This window comes from Pteronotus mesoamericanus, unplaced genomic scaffold (assembly GCF_021234165.1).
Source record: "Pteronotus mesoamericanus isolate MK-2021 breed Mesoamerican mustached bat unplaced genomic scaffold, CSHL_Meso_final contig_601, whole genome shotgun sequence".
In the NCBI taxonomy this organism is placed as follows: domain Eukaryota; kingdom Metazoa; phylum Chordata; class Mammalia; order Chiroptera; family Mormoopidae; genus Pteronotus; species Pteronotus mesoamericanus.
Genome location: NW_026555215.1, coordinates 972246 through 993675, shown reverse-complemented (window position 1 = coordinate 993675; position 21430 = coordinate 972246). Strand labels below are relative to the sequence as shown.

The window sequence follows — 21430 nt, the reverse complement described above, 5'->3', positions numbered from 1 at the left end:
AGTTTTACCCTACTTGCAGAAAATATGAGAGCAGAGTGCAAGACCAAGACCATTTATTCTCATATGCATTGGTTCTCCACATCCAAATCTCACGGTATCATGAAGTAAGGGCCTGATGATACCAGGCCCTTACCTACATGTGTGGGTGAGTGCATTAAAGGAGAGAAATAAGGAAAGTCTGATCTTACATAGGATTGCCCTTCCTTCTTTCCAGAAAAAGAAAAAGAGAATGAGACAGGGACAGGGAGAACATATCTTTATTTTGGAATGTAAGCAGTTTTCTCCAGGGAAGGGAAAGAAAGGTCTTTACCTGTACTCCCCTGGGATGTCGAGAGAGAGGGATAGGGAGAGTGACATACAGAAGGAGAAGGAGAGGGAGGTGAGAGGGGGGAATCATTCTCATCCTGTAACCAGCACCATCTGCCAAACATATGAGTCCCTGTGTAGACCAAACTAATTGGTAGATGATGAAAAGAGACTCATTTTTTACTCTTAAGTCTTTCTAGCATCTTAATATATATAGTAGAATAAATAGTCTTTAAAAAACAGGTGTAGGATAGTATGAGTAATTTTTCTTGACATAACTGATGTTTTTGCAACAGGAGGTTTTTATGCACGTAATCTGTGTAATTACTTGCAACATTATTTCCTGATGTTAAATTTTGTGTCTTCTAAATTCACCCCCATGAATCAGGTTTTCTCTCTCTGGAAAGTGTGGTTATGATCAATGCTGACCTATAGACATTTTTCAAGAAAACATGCCTCTGAGATATATTAACTTATAATTTTTACTCTATCAAACAATGTCATTTTTATCATCATGCACCAATCCTTCTATTTATTTATGAACCTGGTTGTGAATTTAGCTATTTCCCTACTCAATTTGAGAGCTACTGAACCATTTCTTGGTAATACTAAACCTAAAAGCAGACATACAGCATGAGAAGATCTTTGAAATACCACAGGGAACTTCATTTTATGATCATAAGCTCATAGGTATTAAAATCAATACTGTATCAACATTGACAATGACAATAAAAAACAAGTCTTCTGGTCTTCAGTGAGGCATCCTACAAATAAAGGAGGTAGCAGACAACCAAAGCAATTCAATTTTTAACTCTAAACCCTAGATGGCAACCTTATGTCAGGACCAGATTCATAAACTTCCCATCACCCATAATTTCAAAAGAGTTAATATAAAATCTAGATGCACTTATTTTCTTATTAAATTTTTTCAGGAAAAATTTAAAATATAAATTCAGATTATACATTCCTAAAAGGTTAAACATGCATTTTGAAAAGGTATAAAATATCATATTACTGAAAGTTTCTAATGTCATTATTATTCTTTGTGTTATCTCTAAGGATCTATGTAAATAGTTGCACCAGGTTTTGTTAGTGGGTTTTTTGTTTTGTTTTGTTTTGGTTTTGGAGTGTTTATTTGGTACTATGTCAGAATAGGCTGTAAGGAAGAGGTGACTATGTATTTCAGTGTGGAAGTTTTATTTATTTTTTAAAGTCTATTTTATTGATTATGCTATTACAGTCGTCCCATTTTTCCCCTTTTATTCCTCTCTGCCCTGCACCCCACCTCCCACCAGCATTCCCCTGCCCTCAGTTCATGTCCATGGGTCATGAATTCTTTGGCTTCCCCATTTCCTGTACTGTTCTTATCCTCCTGCTGTCTATTTTGTACCTACTATTTATGCTTCTTACTTCCTGTACCTTTTCCCCCATTCTACCCCCTCCCCTCTGATCTCCACTTCTATGATTCTGCTCCTGTTCTAGTTGTTTGCTTAGTTTTTGTTTTTGTTTTTAGATTCAGTTGTTGATAGTTGTGAGTTTGCTGTCATTTCACTGTTTATAGTTTTTGATCTTCATCTTTTTCTTAAGTAAGTCCCTTTATAACATTTCATATAAAAAGGGCTCGGTAATGATGAACTCCTTTAACATGACCTTATCTGAGAAGCACTGTATCTGCCCTTCCATTCTAAATGATAGCTTTGCTGGATAGAGAAATCTTAGATGTAGGTCCTTGCCTCTCATGACTTTGAATACATCTTTCCAGCCCCTTCTTGCCTGCAAGGTTTCTTTTGAGGAATCAGCTGAGTGTCTTATGGGAACTCCTTTATAGGTAACTGTCTCCTTTTCTCTTGCTGCTTTTAAGATTCTCTCCTTGTCTTTAATCTTGGGTAATGTAATTATGATATGCCTTGCTGTGTGCGTCCTTGGGTCCAATTTCTTTGGGACTCTCTGAGCTTCCTGGACTTCCTGGAAGTCTATTTCCTTGGCCAGCATGGGGAAGTTCTCCATTATTTTTTCAAATAAGTTTTCAAATTCTTGCTCTTCTCCTCCTTCTGGCACCCCTATTATTTGGATGTTGGAACATTTAAAGTTGTCCTGGAGGTTCCTAAGCCTCTCCTCATTTTTTTGAATTCTTGTTTCTTCATTCTCTTCTGGTTGAATGTTTATTTATTCCTTCTGCTTCCATTCATTGGTTTGAGTCCTGGTTTCTTTCCCTTCACTGTTGGTTGCCTGTGTATTTTTCTTTATTTCACTTTGCATAACCTTCACTTTTCCCTCTATTTTGCAACCATACTCAACCATTTCTGTGAGCATCCTGATTACCAGTGTTTTGACCTCTGTATCTGATAGGTTGACTAAAATACATCCACAAATTACTTGGTATTGCTCTCTTCAATAGGTGGGGCCTATTCCTCTCCCCTTGAGTATGGGATGGATTACGTGACTTTTCTCTAACAATTAGAATATGGTAGAAGCGATTGTATATGACTTTCAGGACTAGGTCATATAAGGTATTACAGATTTCTCCTGTGCTCTCTCTTGGATCACTCACCCTAGGGAAAGCCAACTGCCATGTCATGAGTACATTCAAGCATCTCTAAGGAGAGCCAAGTTGATAAAGAACAGAGTCTCTTGCAAATAACTTTGTGAGTAAGACATTTTGCAAGACAATCCTCCAGCCCCAGTCAAGTCTTCAGATGACAACAGCCCCAACCAGCACCTTGATTGCAGCCTCACAAGAGACCCAGATACATTGCTCCAAAATTCCTGACCTACAGAAATTATAAAGTAATAAGTATTTGTTTTAGGCTGAAAAAATTTTGGAATAGTATTTTATACAACAATAGATCTAATACACCAGTCACACTGTTCTGTAACGTAGCTGCTCTTGGTATTTTCTCACTCTGGTACTATGATGGCTTCCACCTTACCTTCACACTAAGTTATGGTTATTGCCAGGAATGGAAAATGTAGTATCTCTCCTACCTCTAATCTGAATTCTCATCTTCTTTCTTGTGTCACACTGGGTAGACCTGAATATTCAGTGCAGATTTTCTACCCTGAAAACTATAAATCCTTTTTTAAAGAAATTAAAGAAGACCTAAATAGGTGGGAATAAGTCCTGTGTTCATGGGTTAGAATACTTAATATTATTAAAATGACAGTACTCCCCAAAGTGATCTGCAGTTCAAAGCAATCCTTATCAAAATATCATAGCCCTTTCTGTAGAAATGGAAAGTCCAATTCTAAATTTTATATGAAATTGCAAGAGACCTCAAATAACATTGAAAAAGAACAAAATTGGAAGCCTCACATTTAGAAAAATTACTACAAAGCTACAGGAATCAAAACAGGACAATACTGGTATAAAGAAAAAGGTATAGATCAATAGAATGGTGTTTTGTATTCTTCTGAGATGACCAATCAGGTGAGACTACAAGAGGAGATACAGGAAAGGCTCAGAAAAACAAAATCCATTTTACTCATAGGTTCTAGAGATAGGGGGCATAGCATGTCACACAGGACCACAGAGAATAACACCAAGGTGGTCAGGAGACAGAAGATGGGAGGCAAGGACCACTTAGTCCATGGGCTTTATTGTGGTTTCCACAGGAAATGTAAGACAGGGTAGGGTAAACAGTTTAGGATTGACTAATCTGAATAATTTCAGTTGGCTTTGGACTATAGAAGTGATCTCTACTTTCCTGGATCTTGGTCCTGCAATGAGTAAGGCTGAGGATCATTGCCCTGTGGAGTACATGGGCAGAAAGAGTAGGTATGACTCTGGACTCATTAGTTTGAATGAAAAGGTATGATGAATATACAAGTATAAGGTGAATAATTAAAGCATATATATATATATATATATATATATATATATATAAATTCAAAGTTAAAATTTGGATTTGGGGAACATTAATCACTCAACAACTACCATAATTCTGTTTCATTTGGTATATGTTGACTAGGCTCGAAGTTTTGAGTTAATACAAAATGGACTATGTTGACAATGGTGAAAAAGGAAAGATTGGTTTATTTTAGAAAATCTAACTTTGTTACCATGAAATCATTTTATAGATATTATACAATGTACATTAGACATTTTACATTAGATAAATTGTTATCTTATATTATGTGTGTGTGTGTGTATATATATATATATATATATGTGCATATACATACCACATACACAGAAAAACCTCTGCAACTAATTAGGAAATAAAGTAAATCATGGCTCAAGGAATCATCTATTTTAAAATAATAGTATGGTCCCCGGATGGTGTGACTGAGTGGATTGAGTGCTGGTCTGTGAACCAAAGGGTCTCCATTTTGATTTCCAGCCTAGGGCACATGCCTGGGTTGCATGTCAGGTCCCCTAGGGGATACATGAGAGGCAATCACACATTAATGTTACTCTCCCTCTATTTCTCCCTCCCTTCCCCTCTCTGAAGTAAATAAATAAAATCTTTGAAGAAAAAAATTATATTAAATAAATAAATAAATAAAATCACTGTATGGGAGAGAACTTAGTGATGAACTCAAAGGGGTGGTTAAAACTTGGGACTTATAAAGCATTTTTAAAAGAACAATACTTTTGTAAAGAAAGGACAAGACAAAGGAAAAGACTTTGAGCTTCTAGTCCACTAGGACAGCAAACTGTGGGAAGGATGTATGTGGGAAACTAATGCAAGGTAAGCACTAAATAGTAAGAGTTGTCAGTGTCATCTCTTTCTCAGTACCATCTGTCTCCAGTGATAAGACTCTCTCTTTTTCCTGCTGGAGAAGTGGGTTTGGGAGATACCTTCACAGAATAAATTTATGTTACTCTTTTAGGCAGAGCTAAGAGTTTATACAGTGCCTGTTTTTCCTCAGTTGCCTTCAGCTCAAAATAATTTTTATGCCATAGAGGTATATTTTTGGGATGACATACTCTGAAGCTTTTCAATATTATCCATGTACAGAAAAAATACACATATTTTATTATGAATTTTTACAAACAACATTCTCATGTAACTAGAACCCTGATCAAGAACTGGAACATAACCAGCACTCCAAAAACACTCTCATGCCATTTTCTAGTCACTCTCCCCCAAAGGTAACCATTACTGTGATTCCTAATATCCTGGAATAATCATGCCTGTTTTTGTGCTTTATATAGTTAAACATGCAATACATATTATATTATATCTGGCTTGACTCATCATTGAAAATCACCTATTTATAAGAGCAAAAATGATCTTCATTCATTGTTGTTACAAAAGTGGATTCCTGAAAATTTGTTGGCAGTAAGTGGTAAAGGAAGGATTACTGGTAATGCAAAGAACATTGGACTAATATCTGAAGGCCTGGGTTCTATTTCAATTCTGTGATGAGGTAGGGATCTTGGGAAAGTCCCTTAACTCTTTGTGTCTCAGTTGCCTCATTTTCCAAGTGGAGATAACTCTGTGTTTGCGCAGTATTTGTATTTATAGGCTAAGGGGGTATGTTAACTAACTTACCTAAAGGATATTTCTTGAGCACCCACTATGTTCTAGGTACCTCTATAATTGCTGTTATGTAACTGTACACACAGTATACAAAAATTTATACCCTAGAAATGCTTACATTTTAAGATAAAAAGGTATGTAAAAGTACATTGAAAACTAAAAACACAAATATATGATGACAGGATCTTCATCATCATAATCATACAAACCAGTCATTAATGGCCAAATCATATCTATTTACTTTTGTAATGCATTATTTTATTTTACCCCAAATGTCTGAAATTTATAGAATGGAAATGGGTTTTTACACTAAGATTATTTATCTTCCAGGAAAAATCAGGTGTTATTTTTTGGGGGGTTGTCTCTAGACTTACTGATTATCATGGGAAGGCATTGAAGATTCTCCATGGATATTCTACCAAATTGCCAAGCAACATATAATCAAAGGCTACTGGCATTCTACCTTTCCTCTAGTTAAAAGGTTTAATTGAGAAATATTATAAAACATATTATTAGAAGATTTCAATATGTAATTGAATAATAAAAAATCATTAAAATTATGAATTAATTGCTAATACTTGAAATGTTTTCCAGGTCTTTTTGATGTTATTTTCAACAAAGGAAATATATGCATATTCCAAAGTCATGAAATAAGTCATCTTTCTCTTTCTCTTGACAATAGCTTTGTCACTGGAATGGTAGGTCATAATTTTTCTGTTGGCCATATATCATTATATCCATATATAATATGTTTTTGCATAAGTGCATTGATAAGATTATCAAATTGTATTTTTCTTTGGCTTTTACTTTCACTTTCTTCTGTTTTGTCTTACTAATTTTTGAGATTCTAATGCATAAATGGTCCTAAAAATTCTCAATTAGGATCTAGACCAAAGAAAAAGTAAAGTAGACCACTTCTCAGATAACATTCAAAATTTTAATGAGCCTCCCAAGAGATACTGACTTTAAAAGACCCCTTTAGGGATCCTATTATTAGGGAAATAAACCATAATTTCACCTAATTATGCTTTGTATTAGTTTATGCTTGAAATGTAGCTTTTAATATAGAAAGCTGGCTTTTCAAAATCCATACACACCATGTATTTTGCAAGCGAGACAGCATAGGGTAGCTGTCATACATTGTGCTTAATATGTGTTATAACATTTAGTCTTTATATCTACCCTATGAGAGAATCCATTATTATCTCATTCAACAGAAGAGGAACCTGAGGTATAGGAGGACTAAATGAGCTGCCCAAAGTCACATAACTAGTAAATGTGAAAGCAAACACATTTGAACACAAGCAATCTGACTCCACCTCTCATGCTACAGCTTCATTGTATAATGCAATATTACATGATGATTTTTAACTCACAGCATGTTATTTAAAGGAAAATAATAATTTAAAAAACATGTAATTTGTATGACTGAAATTTAAGCTAAGTGATTACTCAGTCAAACTTCCTCCATGAAGCCTTTTCTCTGCTCCAGATTTAGCAAGTACCCTATACAATGTACTACTTTAGAGCACATTCTGCTCAGTACAGGTCCTGGTCATAGTGTGTGATAAATAAGAAAGTAGTGGATATGGAATCTACTTAAATAAATTGAGTTTAATAAATGTCCCACTGCTTTATTTTTCTAAAATCAAATTAACACTATCTCCAAGACCCTATTTCACTAAGTTGGTGAAAGATTCCATTTTAGTTGTTATGAGATTTGCCTTGTTACACACAAGATTTCACCTGGTATGGAGTTTCAGAATATCTGGTTACAGCCCTCTTAGCTTCAATGCACACTGGTCACTGGTAGAATACTAGTCAAACATAAGATGGTTTCTTAAAGGTAAATCTCTCTGTTGCTTACTTATCATACTTAACACCAGGGAACTTTGCTTGGGTTCATAGTCTTAGAGTCATAAGTCAGTCATTTAAGGGGCACCCAAGAGTTCATCGTTTTCAGGCAGAAATGCCTCTCTGGGTTACTGAGAGAAGATGGGGAAAGACCTCAAACAGTACCCCAAAGCAGGACTGCTTCCCTATAGCATAACTTCCTCAATTTGTTTAGTTTTTTGAAAGCAAATCCTAGTAATACATGTCTATTATTTTGAGCTTTTGATCCCAAATAATCTTGAGGTAAGAAGGCACAAGTAAAGGCATGAAACATAAACAATGATAAAATACATATGAACATCTTATTAAATTATCCTGCCACTGGAGTTATTTTTATTGTTACCCAGCACTCTACCATGGGTTCTGAAAAATAAGGAGAAGAAAGTTCATGGGAAAAGATGCTGGAAATTATGCTGGGAAATCCAACAATTGAATTACACAAACATAAGATTATATGGATAGTTCAAGAGTTCTATAGAGTGGAATAGACCTCTACATACATATAATGTCAAAACATTTTAAATTTATTTTCTACTGTTAATTCAAAGGGTTCCCCCCTTTTTCTTTTAGGCTGGTGGTGGAGCCTCCACTGAGCTACGGGTGCTTTATCAGCCCAACCGCTGTGCACTTCTTGAGTCAGCATTGGCTCCTGGGCACACAGTTAGTTTTGACTGTCATGGAAAAATAGCTGATGGATCATCAAAAGGCTACCCAGACCTTTCAAAAGAATTTGTCATTTTTGTCAAGGTAAAATGGAGGGAATCATTAAAGCTTATGTTGCTAAATACCTACTCTCTTTTGCTCTGTTGAACTAAATTGTTAAATTGAATCATAATAATCAGAAATCTTCCCACTAGGTGGCATTGATGCCTATTGCCTTCTTATTTACTTATTCTGAATGGCAATGAGGATCATAATAGTAGCAGCAATGAAAATGATGGGAGTAACATCCTACATCCAATTGAAGTTGGAGGTTGAAACTATGGATGTGGGAATTCTTAAGAAAAAGAGAATGTTACATTGGGACTCAACTGTATATTTTTAATTTTTCTAACAATTAGAATATTTGTACTCTTTGAGTGTGGTATATGTGTAATTTTATAATACTTACACTTCTTTTATTATAGCATGTGTTTGTGAACTTATTGTAGAAATATTATTATTATTACATTAATAAAATGTCTGTCATTTAAGAAACTGCTTATTTTGTGCTAGGCACATTACTGAGAGCTTCACTGCATAGACTAAATTTAATCATCAAAAAGAAACTGACAGATACTGTTATTTATATTTTTTAATATTTTATATGTATATTTATATTTTAAAAGAATTTTTAGAGAAATTAAGAATCTTAAGTAGTATAGCATAGCTAGTCAATGAAGTTTCATGAATCAAATCAAAGTCAATTTCAAAACTTTTTATATTTACAAAATAGATACTTTATCACATCACATTATTTTTAAAAAAACATGATTTTTAATGGCTGCATGGTATTTATTCATAAGGAATATATACATACATATTGGGTTGGCCAAAAATTTGGTTTGTTTTTTTCCATCAGATAGCTCTAATAGTGCTCAGTTGTCTTTAACTTCACTTGAAACAATTTTGTTAGATTGTGTAGTGACAGCTGTCATATCAGCATGCGTTGAAAAAAGATCTTGTCAAACTTGGTGGATTTTTGTGTAACCATTTTAATAGTGAAGATGGAAGAAAATAAGTGACATTTTTGGCATATTATGCTTTATTATTTCAAGAAAGGTAAAAATACAACCAAAACATACACACACACACACACACACAATTTGTGCAGAGTATGGAAAAGGTGCCATGACTGGTTGAACATGTCAAAAGTGCTTTGTGAAGTTTCATGCTGGAGATTTCTTGCTGTGGACAATGCTCCATGGTCGGGTAGACCAGTTGAAGTTGATAGCGATCAAACTGAGACATTAATTGAGAACAATCAATGTTATACCCCATGGGAGAAAGCTGACATACTCAAAATATCCAAATCAATAAAGTTATTCTGAAAATAAAACAATGTATTTTCTCTGTATATATTTGTTTATCATTGTACATTTATTTAATCTTAGTCTCTTCATTTTACTATCTATACATATTTTACAACAACACATACTTTGACAATCTTTGGCCACATATTTTATTATTTTCTTAGCTTAGATAATTTAAAATTGAACCTCAGGACCAGAATATGAAATCTTTAAGACTCTAGAAACATACTTCCAAGTTTTCTTCTGGAATTTTACTAAATTTTAATCCTGGGAAATTTAAGTAAACTGTGAAGTTAGAGGGAACAGTTCACATACCATTCTCACTGCTGACACAAACTTTAGAGTTTATGGGTCCTTGAGACTACTTGAGCAACTCAGAACTCACTGAACTCTGTTTTACCCATGGTTAAGGATTATTACAGGAAGGATATAAGTTAAAATCAGCTCAGGGAATGCATACATAAGGGCAAAGTCTAGGAAAAGTACCAAGTGTTGTTCTTTTCCCATGGATCCAAGGCAGTGTTGTTTTTTCAGCATTAATATGTGACAGTATACATGGAGTATTGCCAATCAGGGAAGCAAAATCACCTGAACCTTGGTGCTCAGAGTCTTTACTAAGGTTTCACCAAGTATGGCAGAGGTACCCAGGCCCCCAGCCATGGACCAATACCTATCCACAGTCTGTTAGGAACCAGAACACACAGCAGGAGATGAGCGTGGGAGAGCCAGCAAAACTTCACACACATTACCATCTGAGCTCCACCTCCTGTTCCCAACCCTCTCCTGGTCCATGGAAAAATTGTCTTCCATGAAACCAGTCCCTGGTGCCAGAAAGGTTGGGGACCGCTGATGAAGGGAGTACATATCGTTGGTCTCAATCTTCAGTCTCTCACAAGGTCAACAGAAGCCTTGTGAATCAAAGTCCTTAACTCAAATCACATTCTTTAGTATATGGCTGGCCCAAGGCCCTCAAACAAACTAAAACACCCCTATCAGGCATTACATTAAGGGTTTAGAGATTAACTCTCTGAAGGTCAGTGCAAAGGCCAGTGTCGAATATGGTCCTTAAAAACCAAACGCCTGACAATTTTCTGGAGGAGTAAACATCTAATTTCACTTTTATTTATTTTTAATTAGTAGTAGGATTACCTTTTCTTATTTTTATTCACCATTTGGGTTTTGTCTTTTGTGACGTGTGTATCTGTGAATTTTATTCATTACTCTACATTGTTAGTATAGTTCTAATTAACTTTCAAGAACTTTTGATATTTCCTTTTAAGCTGTTGATTGCATAAGATTTACTTAAATATACCTTAGTTGTATTTGATATTTCCTTTCTTTCATTTATTTATTTCTACATGCATATATTTAACTATCCATACAGTGCATTTTATAATTCAGGTACCCAGAGTATTCTGCTTTGTACTAGTATTAAAACTAATTTTAATAGTGATTGTAAATTTCTTAAGAGAAATGTTTTTGTTTTGTGTCTTTTTTAATCTCTGTTGCATCTGATGCTGACCTTTACATTCTCAATAAATAATGATTGATATAAATTAAGAGTCTACCAGATAACCTCCTTTAGTTATGTCTCATTTTGCATCACAGTGAAAACTTTTTTTTTTCTTTTGCTCATTTTAAACCAAAGTTCTGGAAAGATCCTGATCACTGCTACCTCTGTAAGATAATGGACTCTATTTCCATATTCCTCTAGCAAAACATGAGCTTGCTCTTTATTGCTTTTCTGTTCTGTTTGTTGCTCTGAAGGGTGTGTTCCTCAACGGTGCTGTGGTTATGCTTGCTACGAGCCTTTGCCAGGCCCTGTGTCTCCAGCCCGATGGGAGCTGCACTGGAGTGGGAAGCCAGTCTGAAAAATCCTACTGGAAAGTGCATAAAATCAGTGCTGGGATTTGCATGTTTGAAAGTGTGAAAAATGCACAGATGTATCTGAGGATTAAGGATGGCCAGTGTGATGGAACAGTAAGCATCTGCTCTTATTTTTCTCAGCGCATGTTTTTAAGACATTTGCCAATAATAGATATGAGAATAGGACTTTTGGGGTATTTTCCTTTTTAGCTTTCATCTGTGAACATTCTGGAAACTGGATGTTAATATGCGGTGATTTCCTTTGGTGGTTTTAATAAGCGGGGAGGGCAGCTGAATGCTTGGTATGATTGGAGGGGAGTCACGACCCTTTAGACACTGTTTTTAAAACATAATGTGTATACAAATCACCTGGATTTGTGTTAGAAAGCAGATTCTAACTCAGACTGCAGGGACACCTGTGTGCCTGCATTTTTCATAATCAACCAGCTGTTGATGAGTTGGTCTGCACATAGTGCTTTGAGAACCAAGGCACTAGAAAGTCTCAGCTCAACAATATTTCCTTACTGCTTCTTTAGGTCCCTGGATTTCCACCAATGGAAACCCTGTACTTTGAATAAGGAAGTAATTTTAAATTCTAAACATTAGGGGTTCTTTGCCAACATCTTGAAGTTTACGAGAGGATGGGGGAGGCAACTAACATAATATCTTTTATATGTTCACAATTTTACTATGGTTGAACAGCATATAAGTCTATACATTTAGCTTACCTATTAATGTTCTGTTCATCTGTTCTTGTTTGGAACAATTTAGTTTAAACCGTACCTTTTGGAGAAACTCAGAGGTGTTCCACTCCCCTTTCACCTTCCCAGTGTGGTTCTGGCTATTTGGGAGAATTTACATGAACTTCTGAGGGTATGAAGAGAGAATGCTTAGATTGTCATAATTCTCTGTGTCCTTGCCTTTGTGCAGGCTGGTGAATCTGCACTAATGTTCATGGTGCAGATGAGAAAAGCATATGCACACACACATTTAATTAGCATACTTGATTGAGTCACTAGAGCGTCGTAAAGTAGGTTTTATCCAATTTCACAGAAGAGGAAGGCATGTTTAAGAAACAGTGTCAGACTTACAGTCTTTAAACTGGTAAGTGGACTAATTGAGACTGAAAACAGGTAAAATTGTTATGGCCAGACTCACTATGAGTATGATTTCATGATGCTCAGCCACCCTAGAGAAGAAACATTAGGAAGTAGCTTTTCCTTCATATCACCAACATCCACAAAGTATACAAACCTTTTCCTTTGGGACTTTTAGGAATGTTCAGGACCATAAGATAGATAGTTTATTACTTAAGACATGTTTTGGGGTATGTGTGTTTTGAAGTTGTGAGGGAGAGTTTGTAGGGGCACAGATAAGTGTTAACCCAAAGTGAGAATGGGCAAACACTGGAAAATTGGAAATTTGTATCTTCTCTAGATGGCAACCAAAGGGACAGCTCAGTGCTTAACTCACCTTCTATTTAGCTGCCTCATACTCAAGTTGAATGATGATTTACATGGTTCTTCCATTTCTCCCTCAAGACTGTGGGCTCCCTGTTTAACTCTTCCATTTCTTTCTCAATGTGATGTTTATCTTGTCCCTCCAAGTGACTATATTTTCTCTGCAAGCATACAGCAGAATCTTGAATCTTTGTGCCCTACACTAAACACTTATTTTTTTTCTTCTTCTTCCTGTTGGTACTATAGGTAACTCAGCTCCATCTGATTAGGTTGAGAAAAAGGAAAGTCTTTGGCACTCAACTGAAAGATCTTGGTGAGCACAGAAAGATAGTTTGAAACTTAGACATTAATACATAAAGTGTTGTGCTGCCAGAGGGAAACTGTCATTATGCTCATTCTTCAGATGAAGAAACTAAATGTGATCCTGGTTAAGTAAGTTACCCCAACTCCCCACCCCCGGCCCTGCCTGGCAGTGTTCAGAACTATTAGTCCAAGTCAGTCTATGTCCTGATCCCTGTTGTGGAGGATTTATGGTAACAGAATGGAGAATCTGGGTTGACCACACTGAAGAGACCAGGGTCAGGATACACAGGGCCAAGATGATTCAAAATGGAATCACAAAGTTTTATTCTTCAGCAATTCTAGAACCAGTCTTCTTGACAGTTCATCAAGTGAATCGTCGCTTCTGAAATCATGTCCTCTCAGCCTGTGCTGGGCTTCACATCAACACCAGGAACCCCCTTTCCTTTCCCTTTCCTGGTGGACACCTCAGGATGAAAAGTTAGGCTCAGGACTTCCTGTGCACTTTGGAACTGAGGCAGGCAATCAGGTATTGGAATTTCAAACCCAAGTTTCACTCCTTGAAAATATTTAATAACTTGAAAAAGGCAAAGACATCTGTTCTGTTTACTTTTTGATGGAGAATCCAGTGAGATCTGATAAAGGTGAAAGAGCATACACTGTTTGATTACATGAAGTTTGATATTTAGAATATTTAAATAAGGAATTTAATTCAGTTCAGAGCACAATGCAGAGATTCTCTAGGCCTTTTCGAAATGAACACGCCACATCTCCATTGCATGTAATTTATCCAGGGTCTGAGGCTATTCCGCTAAGGCCTTGTAAGGCAATACACATGCATGAAGTGATAATGGAGAAAATAAAATGGAATAAACATTGCTAAGAAACTCACTTAAAACAGAGTCAGAAAGCCATTGAAAAGGTGGGGCCTTTGCAGATCTTGTGACTCAGTTCTCAGAGCTGCTTTGAAGTTGCTAACCTGCTGCTAAACATAGCTCAAGACTGAGCCATAAACATCTTGGAACAACTGCTCCATAAAAACAATGGTTTTATTTTGTCCTTGTAGTTGTCGCTTCCCCTGTTTGCATGTTGGAACTAACCAATCCCAGTTAACCTAGCCAGAATCCTTCATTTGCATAGAGGACCTAAAGGGGAGCCACATTTGCAGATTGCACCTCTATTAACTCCTGTCTTTTTATTTTGCTCTCTTCAGGGCAAAATTTATGTTACTAACTGAATCTGTGACTTCCAGATTACAATAATTTTTGTTCATATAAATGCTTTTTGTTCTTTATCGCAGCCTAAATCTCTTCTTTGGTTAAAAGAAGCAGGCTCTGATTGGAAAACAGACTGGTAAGGGGTGAAGATTGTCTGAAAGGATAAACCAGAAGTAACAGGTTCACATATGTCAAAATCCTACATTTAACAACCAGTTAGTTCAGTGCACTGCAACTTCATGAGTGCAGCTTTGGGAAAGAGCGAGGAGTGAAGGAGGCTTGAGGACCTAAGGTGGGGTGAGGTATGGGCTGGCAATGTTATCAGAATACAGTTTGTTCTGCTGGGATTCAGTCCCCAGCCAACAACCTCAGCAATGGGCTGTGACCACTATAGTCTCTCCCATCTGGGGCAGCCAGAGTACCAGAGAGGAACTTGGGGGCTCAGATTGCAGCTATTTACCATCTGAAATGTAAATATTTCACTAAGTAAAAAATGTATTGGCCCTACCAATGGAGACCAGTCTAATATCAACTTCACCGTATAAGGAGTGGTGTGTGTAATCTTTGAGAGCTGTAATCTTGTTACTATTTTTTTTAACATCAGTGAAAATCTTTAAAGTAAGGTCTTCCTGGCTAATGATATACAGGTCAGTTACTTTTGTCCATGTGACTCCTAAAACTGGGGACTCAAACATTTTGAAGTGGTCTCTTGCTTCCTGGTGTTTGTTAAAAATTCTAAGCCTGTTCTTAGAAATGTATTACACTGGAACATTATTGCTAAAAACTTTGAAATTTTAAAGGGCTTTTCCATGAATCCAGAGGCTCCTACATACTCTGTAAATCATAGGAAAAAGTGCTACTATTCTGGGAAAAGGACAATATCAGCAAGAAAAGCAAAGAGAGGAGATGGACTTCTATTTTTGACTGTTGTGAGGCAAAAGCTAGGCTAGCTTTCTTGTATTTGTAATTACATCCTTTTTTATAGACACACACATTAATATCCACTTATACATATGTATATTAAACATATATTTAAATGCACATATGTGTATGTAATATTAAACATGCAGTGTCAAGTTAACCTTGGTGTTCCTGGGTCATAGTCTGCCCTTCAAGGCTCCATGCAGTGTGCCTCCTTTTCAGGCTACTCTCAAGATGGACCTAAATAGACAAGACATAGCCCCACCTCTCATAATGTATAACAAATTTACTTAAGTTTTTTTTTGTCAAAAGATTTTATTTATCTAGTTTTAGGGAAGAGAAGAGAGGGAGAAAGAGGGAGAGAAACATCAAGGTGTGGTTGCATTTTGTGCGCCCTCTGCTGGGGACCCGGCCTGCAATCCAGGCATGTGCCCTACACTGGGAATCTAACCAGAGACCCTTCAGGTTGCAGGTGTTCAAGTTTTTATAATTGTAATACAAGTACCATAAAATAAGAGCTCTGTTGACAAAACACAGCAATCAGTTAAGAAATATGCTTTCTTTAAAGGCAACCTTTATCAAATTCTTACTACACTTATGATAACACTAACTCTTCATTTTAGTGAAGTACAAACCATATTCAGCTCTGCTTTCTTCCACATTTTTTGGTCCTTTCACTTGCAAAATAATGTATCCACCAGGCTCTCCTCTCCTTAATTTAACATTTTTCTGTGAAGGTGCTCATTTTATTTCTATTTTAAAAAGTGTTTTTCTTGTTATTCTGTTACAGTGGTCCCAATTTTTCCCCCTTCACCCTCCTCTGCCAAGCCCAACCCCCAATCCCACAGTCAGTTCCCACACTGTTGTCCATGTCCATGGGTCACTAATATATGTTCTTTGACTAGTCCCTTCACCTTCTTCCCACCATTATCCCCCTCCCCACCTACCCTCCTGGTTGCTGTCAGTCTGTTCCATGTTTCCATGCCACTGGTTCCATTTTTGTTCATTAGGTTCCTCTTGTAGGTGAAATATGGTATTTGTCTTTCATCAACTGGCTTCTTTCACTTAGCATAATATTTCTCCAGTTCCATTCATGCTGTTGCAAAAGGGAGGAGTTCTTTCTTTCTGCTGCATAGTATTCCATTGTGTAAAGCTACCACAATTTTTTGATCCACTCATTTATTGGTAGGGACTTAGGCTGTTTCTAGCGCCTGGCTATTGTAATTCGTGCTGCTAAGAACGTAGGGGTGCATAAGTTCTTTTGAATTGGTGTTTCAGGATTCTTAGGCTATAGTTCAAGCAGTGGAATCACTGGGTCAAAAGGCAGTTCCATTTTTAGTCTTTTGAGGAAATTCCATATAGTTTTTCACAGTAGCTGCACCAGTCTGCATTCCCACCAACAGTGCACTAGGGTTCCCTTTTCTCCGCATCCATGCCTGCATTTACTGTTTGTGAATTCATTAATGATGGCCATTCTGACTGGTATGAGGTGATAGCTCATTATGATTTTTATTTGCATCCCTCTGATGGCTAGTGATGTTGAACATCTTTTCATACTCTGTGGGCCATCTGTATGTCCTTATTAGAGAAGTGTCTATTCAGGTCCTTTGCCCATTTTTTATTTGGATTTTGTGCCTTCCTGGTGTTGAGTCACATGATATCTTTCTATATTTTGGAGATCAAACCTTTGTCTGATGTACCATTGGCAAATATGTCCCCCATATGGTCAGCTCCCTTTTCCTTTTGATGTTGGTCTCTTTAATGGTGCAGAAGCTTTTTAATTTGATGTAGTCCCATTTGTTTATTTTTTCTTTATATCCCTTGTCCAGGGAGATATGTCAGCAAAAATATTGCCATGTGGGATATCTGAAATTTTCCTGCCTATGTTTTCCTCTAGGACTTTTATGGTGTCATGACATATTTAAGCCTTTTATCCATTTTGAGTTTATTCTGGTGCTTAGTGTAAGTTGGTGGTCTAGTTTCATTTTTTTTTGCATGTACCAGTCCATTTCTCCCAACACCATTTATTGCAAAGCTATTTTGACTCCATTGTATGCATCTCCCCCTTCATTGAATATTAATTGACCATAGATACATAGGTTTATTTCTGGACCCTTTAATTTGTTCCATTGATCTATATGTCTGTTCTTTTGCTAGCACCAGATTGTTTTGATTACAGTGGCCTTGTAATATAGTTTGATGTCAGGTATTGTGATCCTTCCTACTTTGTTCTTCTTTCTCAAAATTGCTGCAAATACTCAGGTTGCTTATTGTTCCATATAAATTTTTGAAATATTTGTTCTGTATCTGTGAAATATGTAATTGATATTTTAATAGGGTTTGTGTTAAATCTATAAATTGCTTTGGATAGTATGGACATTTTTATGATGTTAATTCTTCCAATCCATGAATACAGTATATGCTTCCATTTATTTGTATCTTCCTTAATTTCTTTCCTCAGTATTCTATAGTTTTCTGAATATAGGCCTTTTACCTCCTTGGTTAGGTTTATTCCTAGGTACTTTATTTTTCTTGTTCCTATAGTAAATGGGATTTTTTTTTCCTAGTTTCTCTTTCTGACATTTCATTATTGGTGTACAAAATGCCCTTAGTTTCTGAATGTTTACTTTGTATCGTAATATTTTGCCAAATTCACTTATTAGGTCTACTAGATTTTTAGAGGAAACTATAGGGTTTGCTATGTACACTATCATGTTGTCTGCAAATAATGACAGTTTTACTTCCTCCTTTCCAATTTGGTTGCATTTATATCTTTTTTTTATTGATCACTGTGGCAATACCTTCCAGTGCTATGTTGAATAAGAGTGGTAAAAGCAGACACCCTTGTCTTGCTCCTCAGCTTAAGGGGAAAACTTTTAGTTTTTGCCCTTTGAGTATGACATTGGCCATAGATTTCTTCTAGATGGCCTTTATTATGTTGAGGTATACTCCCTCTATTCCCACTTTGCTGAGTGTTTTTATTATAAATAGGTGCTGGATTTTATAAAATACTTGTTCAGCATCTATTGATATGATCATGTGATTTGTGTCCTTCATTTTGTTTATGTTGTGTATTATGTTTATTGGTTTGCAAATATTGTACGATCCATGCATCCCTGGGATGAATCCCACTTGATGATCATGGTGTATAATCTTTTCAAGGTATTGCTGGCCTGATTTGCCAATATTTTGTTGAGTATTTTAGCATCTATGTTCATCAGAGATATTGGCCTATATTTTTCTATCTTTGTTGTTTTTTACCTTGTTTTGGAATTAGGATAATACTGGCCTCCTAAGAAGAGTTTGGGACTCTTCCTTCTTCTTGAATTTTTTGGAATAGTTTGAGAAGGAGTGGAGTTAGTTTTTTAAAAAATGTTTGGTAAAATTCACCTGTGAAACCTCCCAGTCCAAGGCTTTTGTGTGCTGGAAATTTTTTTATTACTACCTCAATTTCATTAGTTATTGGTCTATTCAGGCTTTCTGCTTCTTCTTGATTCAACTTTGGAAGATTGTATATTTCAAGAAATTTGCCCATTCATCCAAGCTGTCCAATTTTTTGGGTATAGTTGTTCATAGAAATTTCTTACAATCCTTTGTCTTTCTGTGGTTTTGTTGTTACTTCTCCTCTTTTGTTTCTGATTTATCTGGCTCCTCTCTCTTTTTTCTAGGTGAGTGTGTTTAAAGGTTTGTTGATTTTGTTTATCTTTTCAAAGAACCAGTTTCTGGATTTATTGATCCTTTGAATTGTTATTTTGTCTCTATGTCATATAATTCTGCTCTGATCTTGATTATTTCCTTCCTTCTACTCCCTCTGGGCTTTGTTTGTTTTTGCTCCTCCAGTTCTTGTAGATGTAGTGTTGGGTTGTTTTTTGAAATGTTTCTATCTTTTTTAGGAAGGCCTGTATTGCTGTGAACTTCCCTCAGTAGTACCTTTGCTATGTCCCATAGTTTTTGGGTTGTTGTGTGTTCATTTTCACATACTTTTTGATTTCTTCCTTGATGTCATTCTGAACCCAAAATTTAATAGCATGTTATTCAATCTCCATGTATTTGAATGTTTTTAATTTTTTTCTTGAGGTTGGTTTCTAGTTTCAACACATTGGGATCTAAGGAGGTGCTTGATGCTATTTAGTTTTGTTCACTGTTGAAGCTTGTTTTGTTTCTTACTCTGTGGTGTAGCTTTGAAAATGTTTGATATGTGTTTGAAAATGATGTATATTTTGCTTCTTTAGGATGAAAGTTTCTGTATCTATCATTTAAATCCATTTGATTCTAGAGTGTCATTCAATGCCACAATATGCTTGTTCATTCTTTGTTTGAAAGATCTATCCATTGTTGACAGTAGAGTGTAAAAATCCACTAAATGACTGTGTTGCTGTCTATATCCTTCTTGAAGTCCTCCAATATTTTCCTTATTTATTTAGGTGCTCCTATGTTGGGTCCATGTATGTTTACAAAGGTTTTATCCTCTTGTTGGACTACTCCCTTAAGTATCACATAGTTACCTTGTTTGTCTCTTATTATGACCTTTGTTTTAAAGTCTATTTTGTCTGATATAAGTATTGTTACCCCAGCTTTTTGTTTATGTCAGACTGTGTAGATCTTTGGTTTTGAGGTGGGTCTCTAGTAGGCAGCATATATGCAGGTCATGTTTTCTTTTCCATTCAGCCACCCTGTGTCTTTTTATTGGAGCATTTCATCAATTTACATGTAATATTAATATTGATACATACTTTTTCATTGCCAATTTTTCCCTTAATAGCTGTGTTCTCCTCTCTCTGACCCTACTTCCTTCCTTAACCTTCTAAAGCAGCCCCTTTAGCATATCTTGCAATGCTGGTTTGGTGGAGTTGTACTCCTTTAGCCTTTTTTGGTCTGGGAAACTCTTTATTTTGCTTCTATTTTAACCGAGAGCTTTGCTGGATAGAGTAGTCGTGGTTGTAGGCCTTTGCTTTTCATTACTTGTAATATTCCATCCCATTCCCTTCTGACTTGTGTTTCTATTGAGAAATCAGCTAACAGTCTTATTGGAGCTCTCTTGTATGGTACTTGCTGCTTCTCTCTTGCTGCCTTTAAGATTCTCTCTTTGTCTTTAAATTTTGCCATTTTAATTATGATGTGCCTTGGAGTGGGACTTTTTAAGTTCATCTTGACTGGGACCCTCTGTGTGTCCTGAATTTGTGGGACTTTTTCACTCATCAAGGTAGGGGAATTTTCTATCATTCTTTTTTAAGCAGGTTTTCTATCCCTTGCTCCTCTCCTCCTTATGGTATCCCTATGATGTGAATATTATTATGTTTCATGTTGTCCTGCAGATCTCTTAAACTATCTTTGTTTTTTTTTTAGACTTTTTTCATTTGTTGCTCTGTCTGGGTGTTTTTTTTCTACCTTGTTCTTCAACTCACTGATTTAATCCTCTGCTTCATCTACCCTGCTTTTAATTCCTTCTAGTATATTTCAGACATTGTATTTTTCTTTTCCTACTGGCTTATATTCATGGTTCCTATGTCTTTTTTCATGCTGATGTAGTTACCAGTAAGTTCTTTGTAGCTTCCCTAGAGTTCCTTGTAGTTCTTACTGAGTTCCTTGAGCATCCTTATAACCATTATTTTGAACTCTATGTCTGATAGATTTCTTGCTTCCATTTCATTTAGCACCCTTTCCTTTCCTTTCCTTTCCTTTGGGTTTTTTTTCCTTTGTCTCTCCATTTTAGGTGACTCTTCTTGTTTGTTTCTGCATAAGATTCATCTGCTTTGACTTCCTGTCTTTGTGGAGTTATCTTCTGTGGTAGGAGACCTGTAGGACTCAGTGGTTCAGTCTCTTTGATCTCTTAACCTGCATATTCTTGGGATGCCCTTTATGCCACCTATGTGGGCTCTCTTGTTGTAATTGGGTTTTTGTTGTTGTTGGGTCATTCTTTGATTGGTTCTTCTCTCCAGATGGCTGACTGAGAGTCACACTGCCCACCA

At 36.2% G+C, this 21430-nt stretch overlaps 1 protein-coding gene across 1 annotated transcript in view; it reads left to right on the top strand.

The window, feature by feature from the left end:
* Positions 1 to 21430, top strand: part of RP1 (RP1 axonemal microtubule associated) — a 348078-nt gene that overhangs the window by 129851 nt on the left and 196797 nt on the right. The window contains 3 exon segments of the mRNA XM_054580711.1: positions 6387 to 6490; positions 8256 to 8432; positions 11465 to 11677. Of these exon segments, the coding sequence (XP_054436686.1) occupies positions 6387 to 6490; positions 8256 to 8432; positions 11465 to 11677 (494 nt within the window).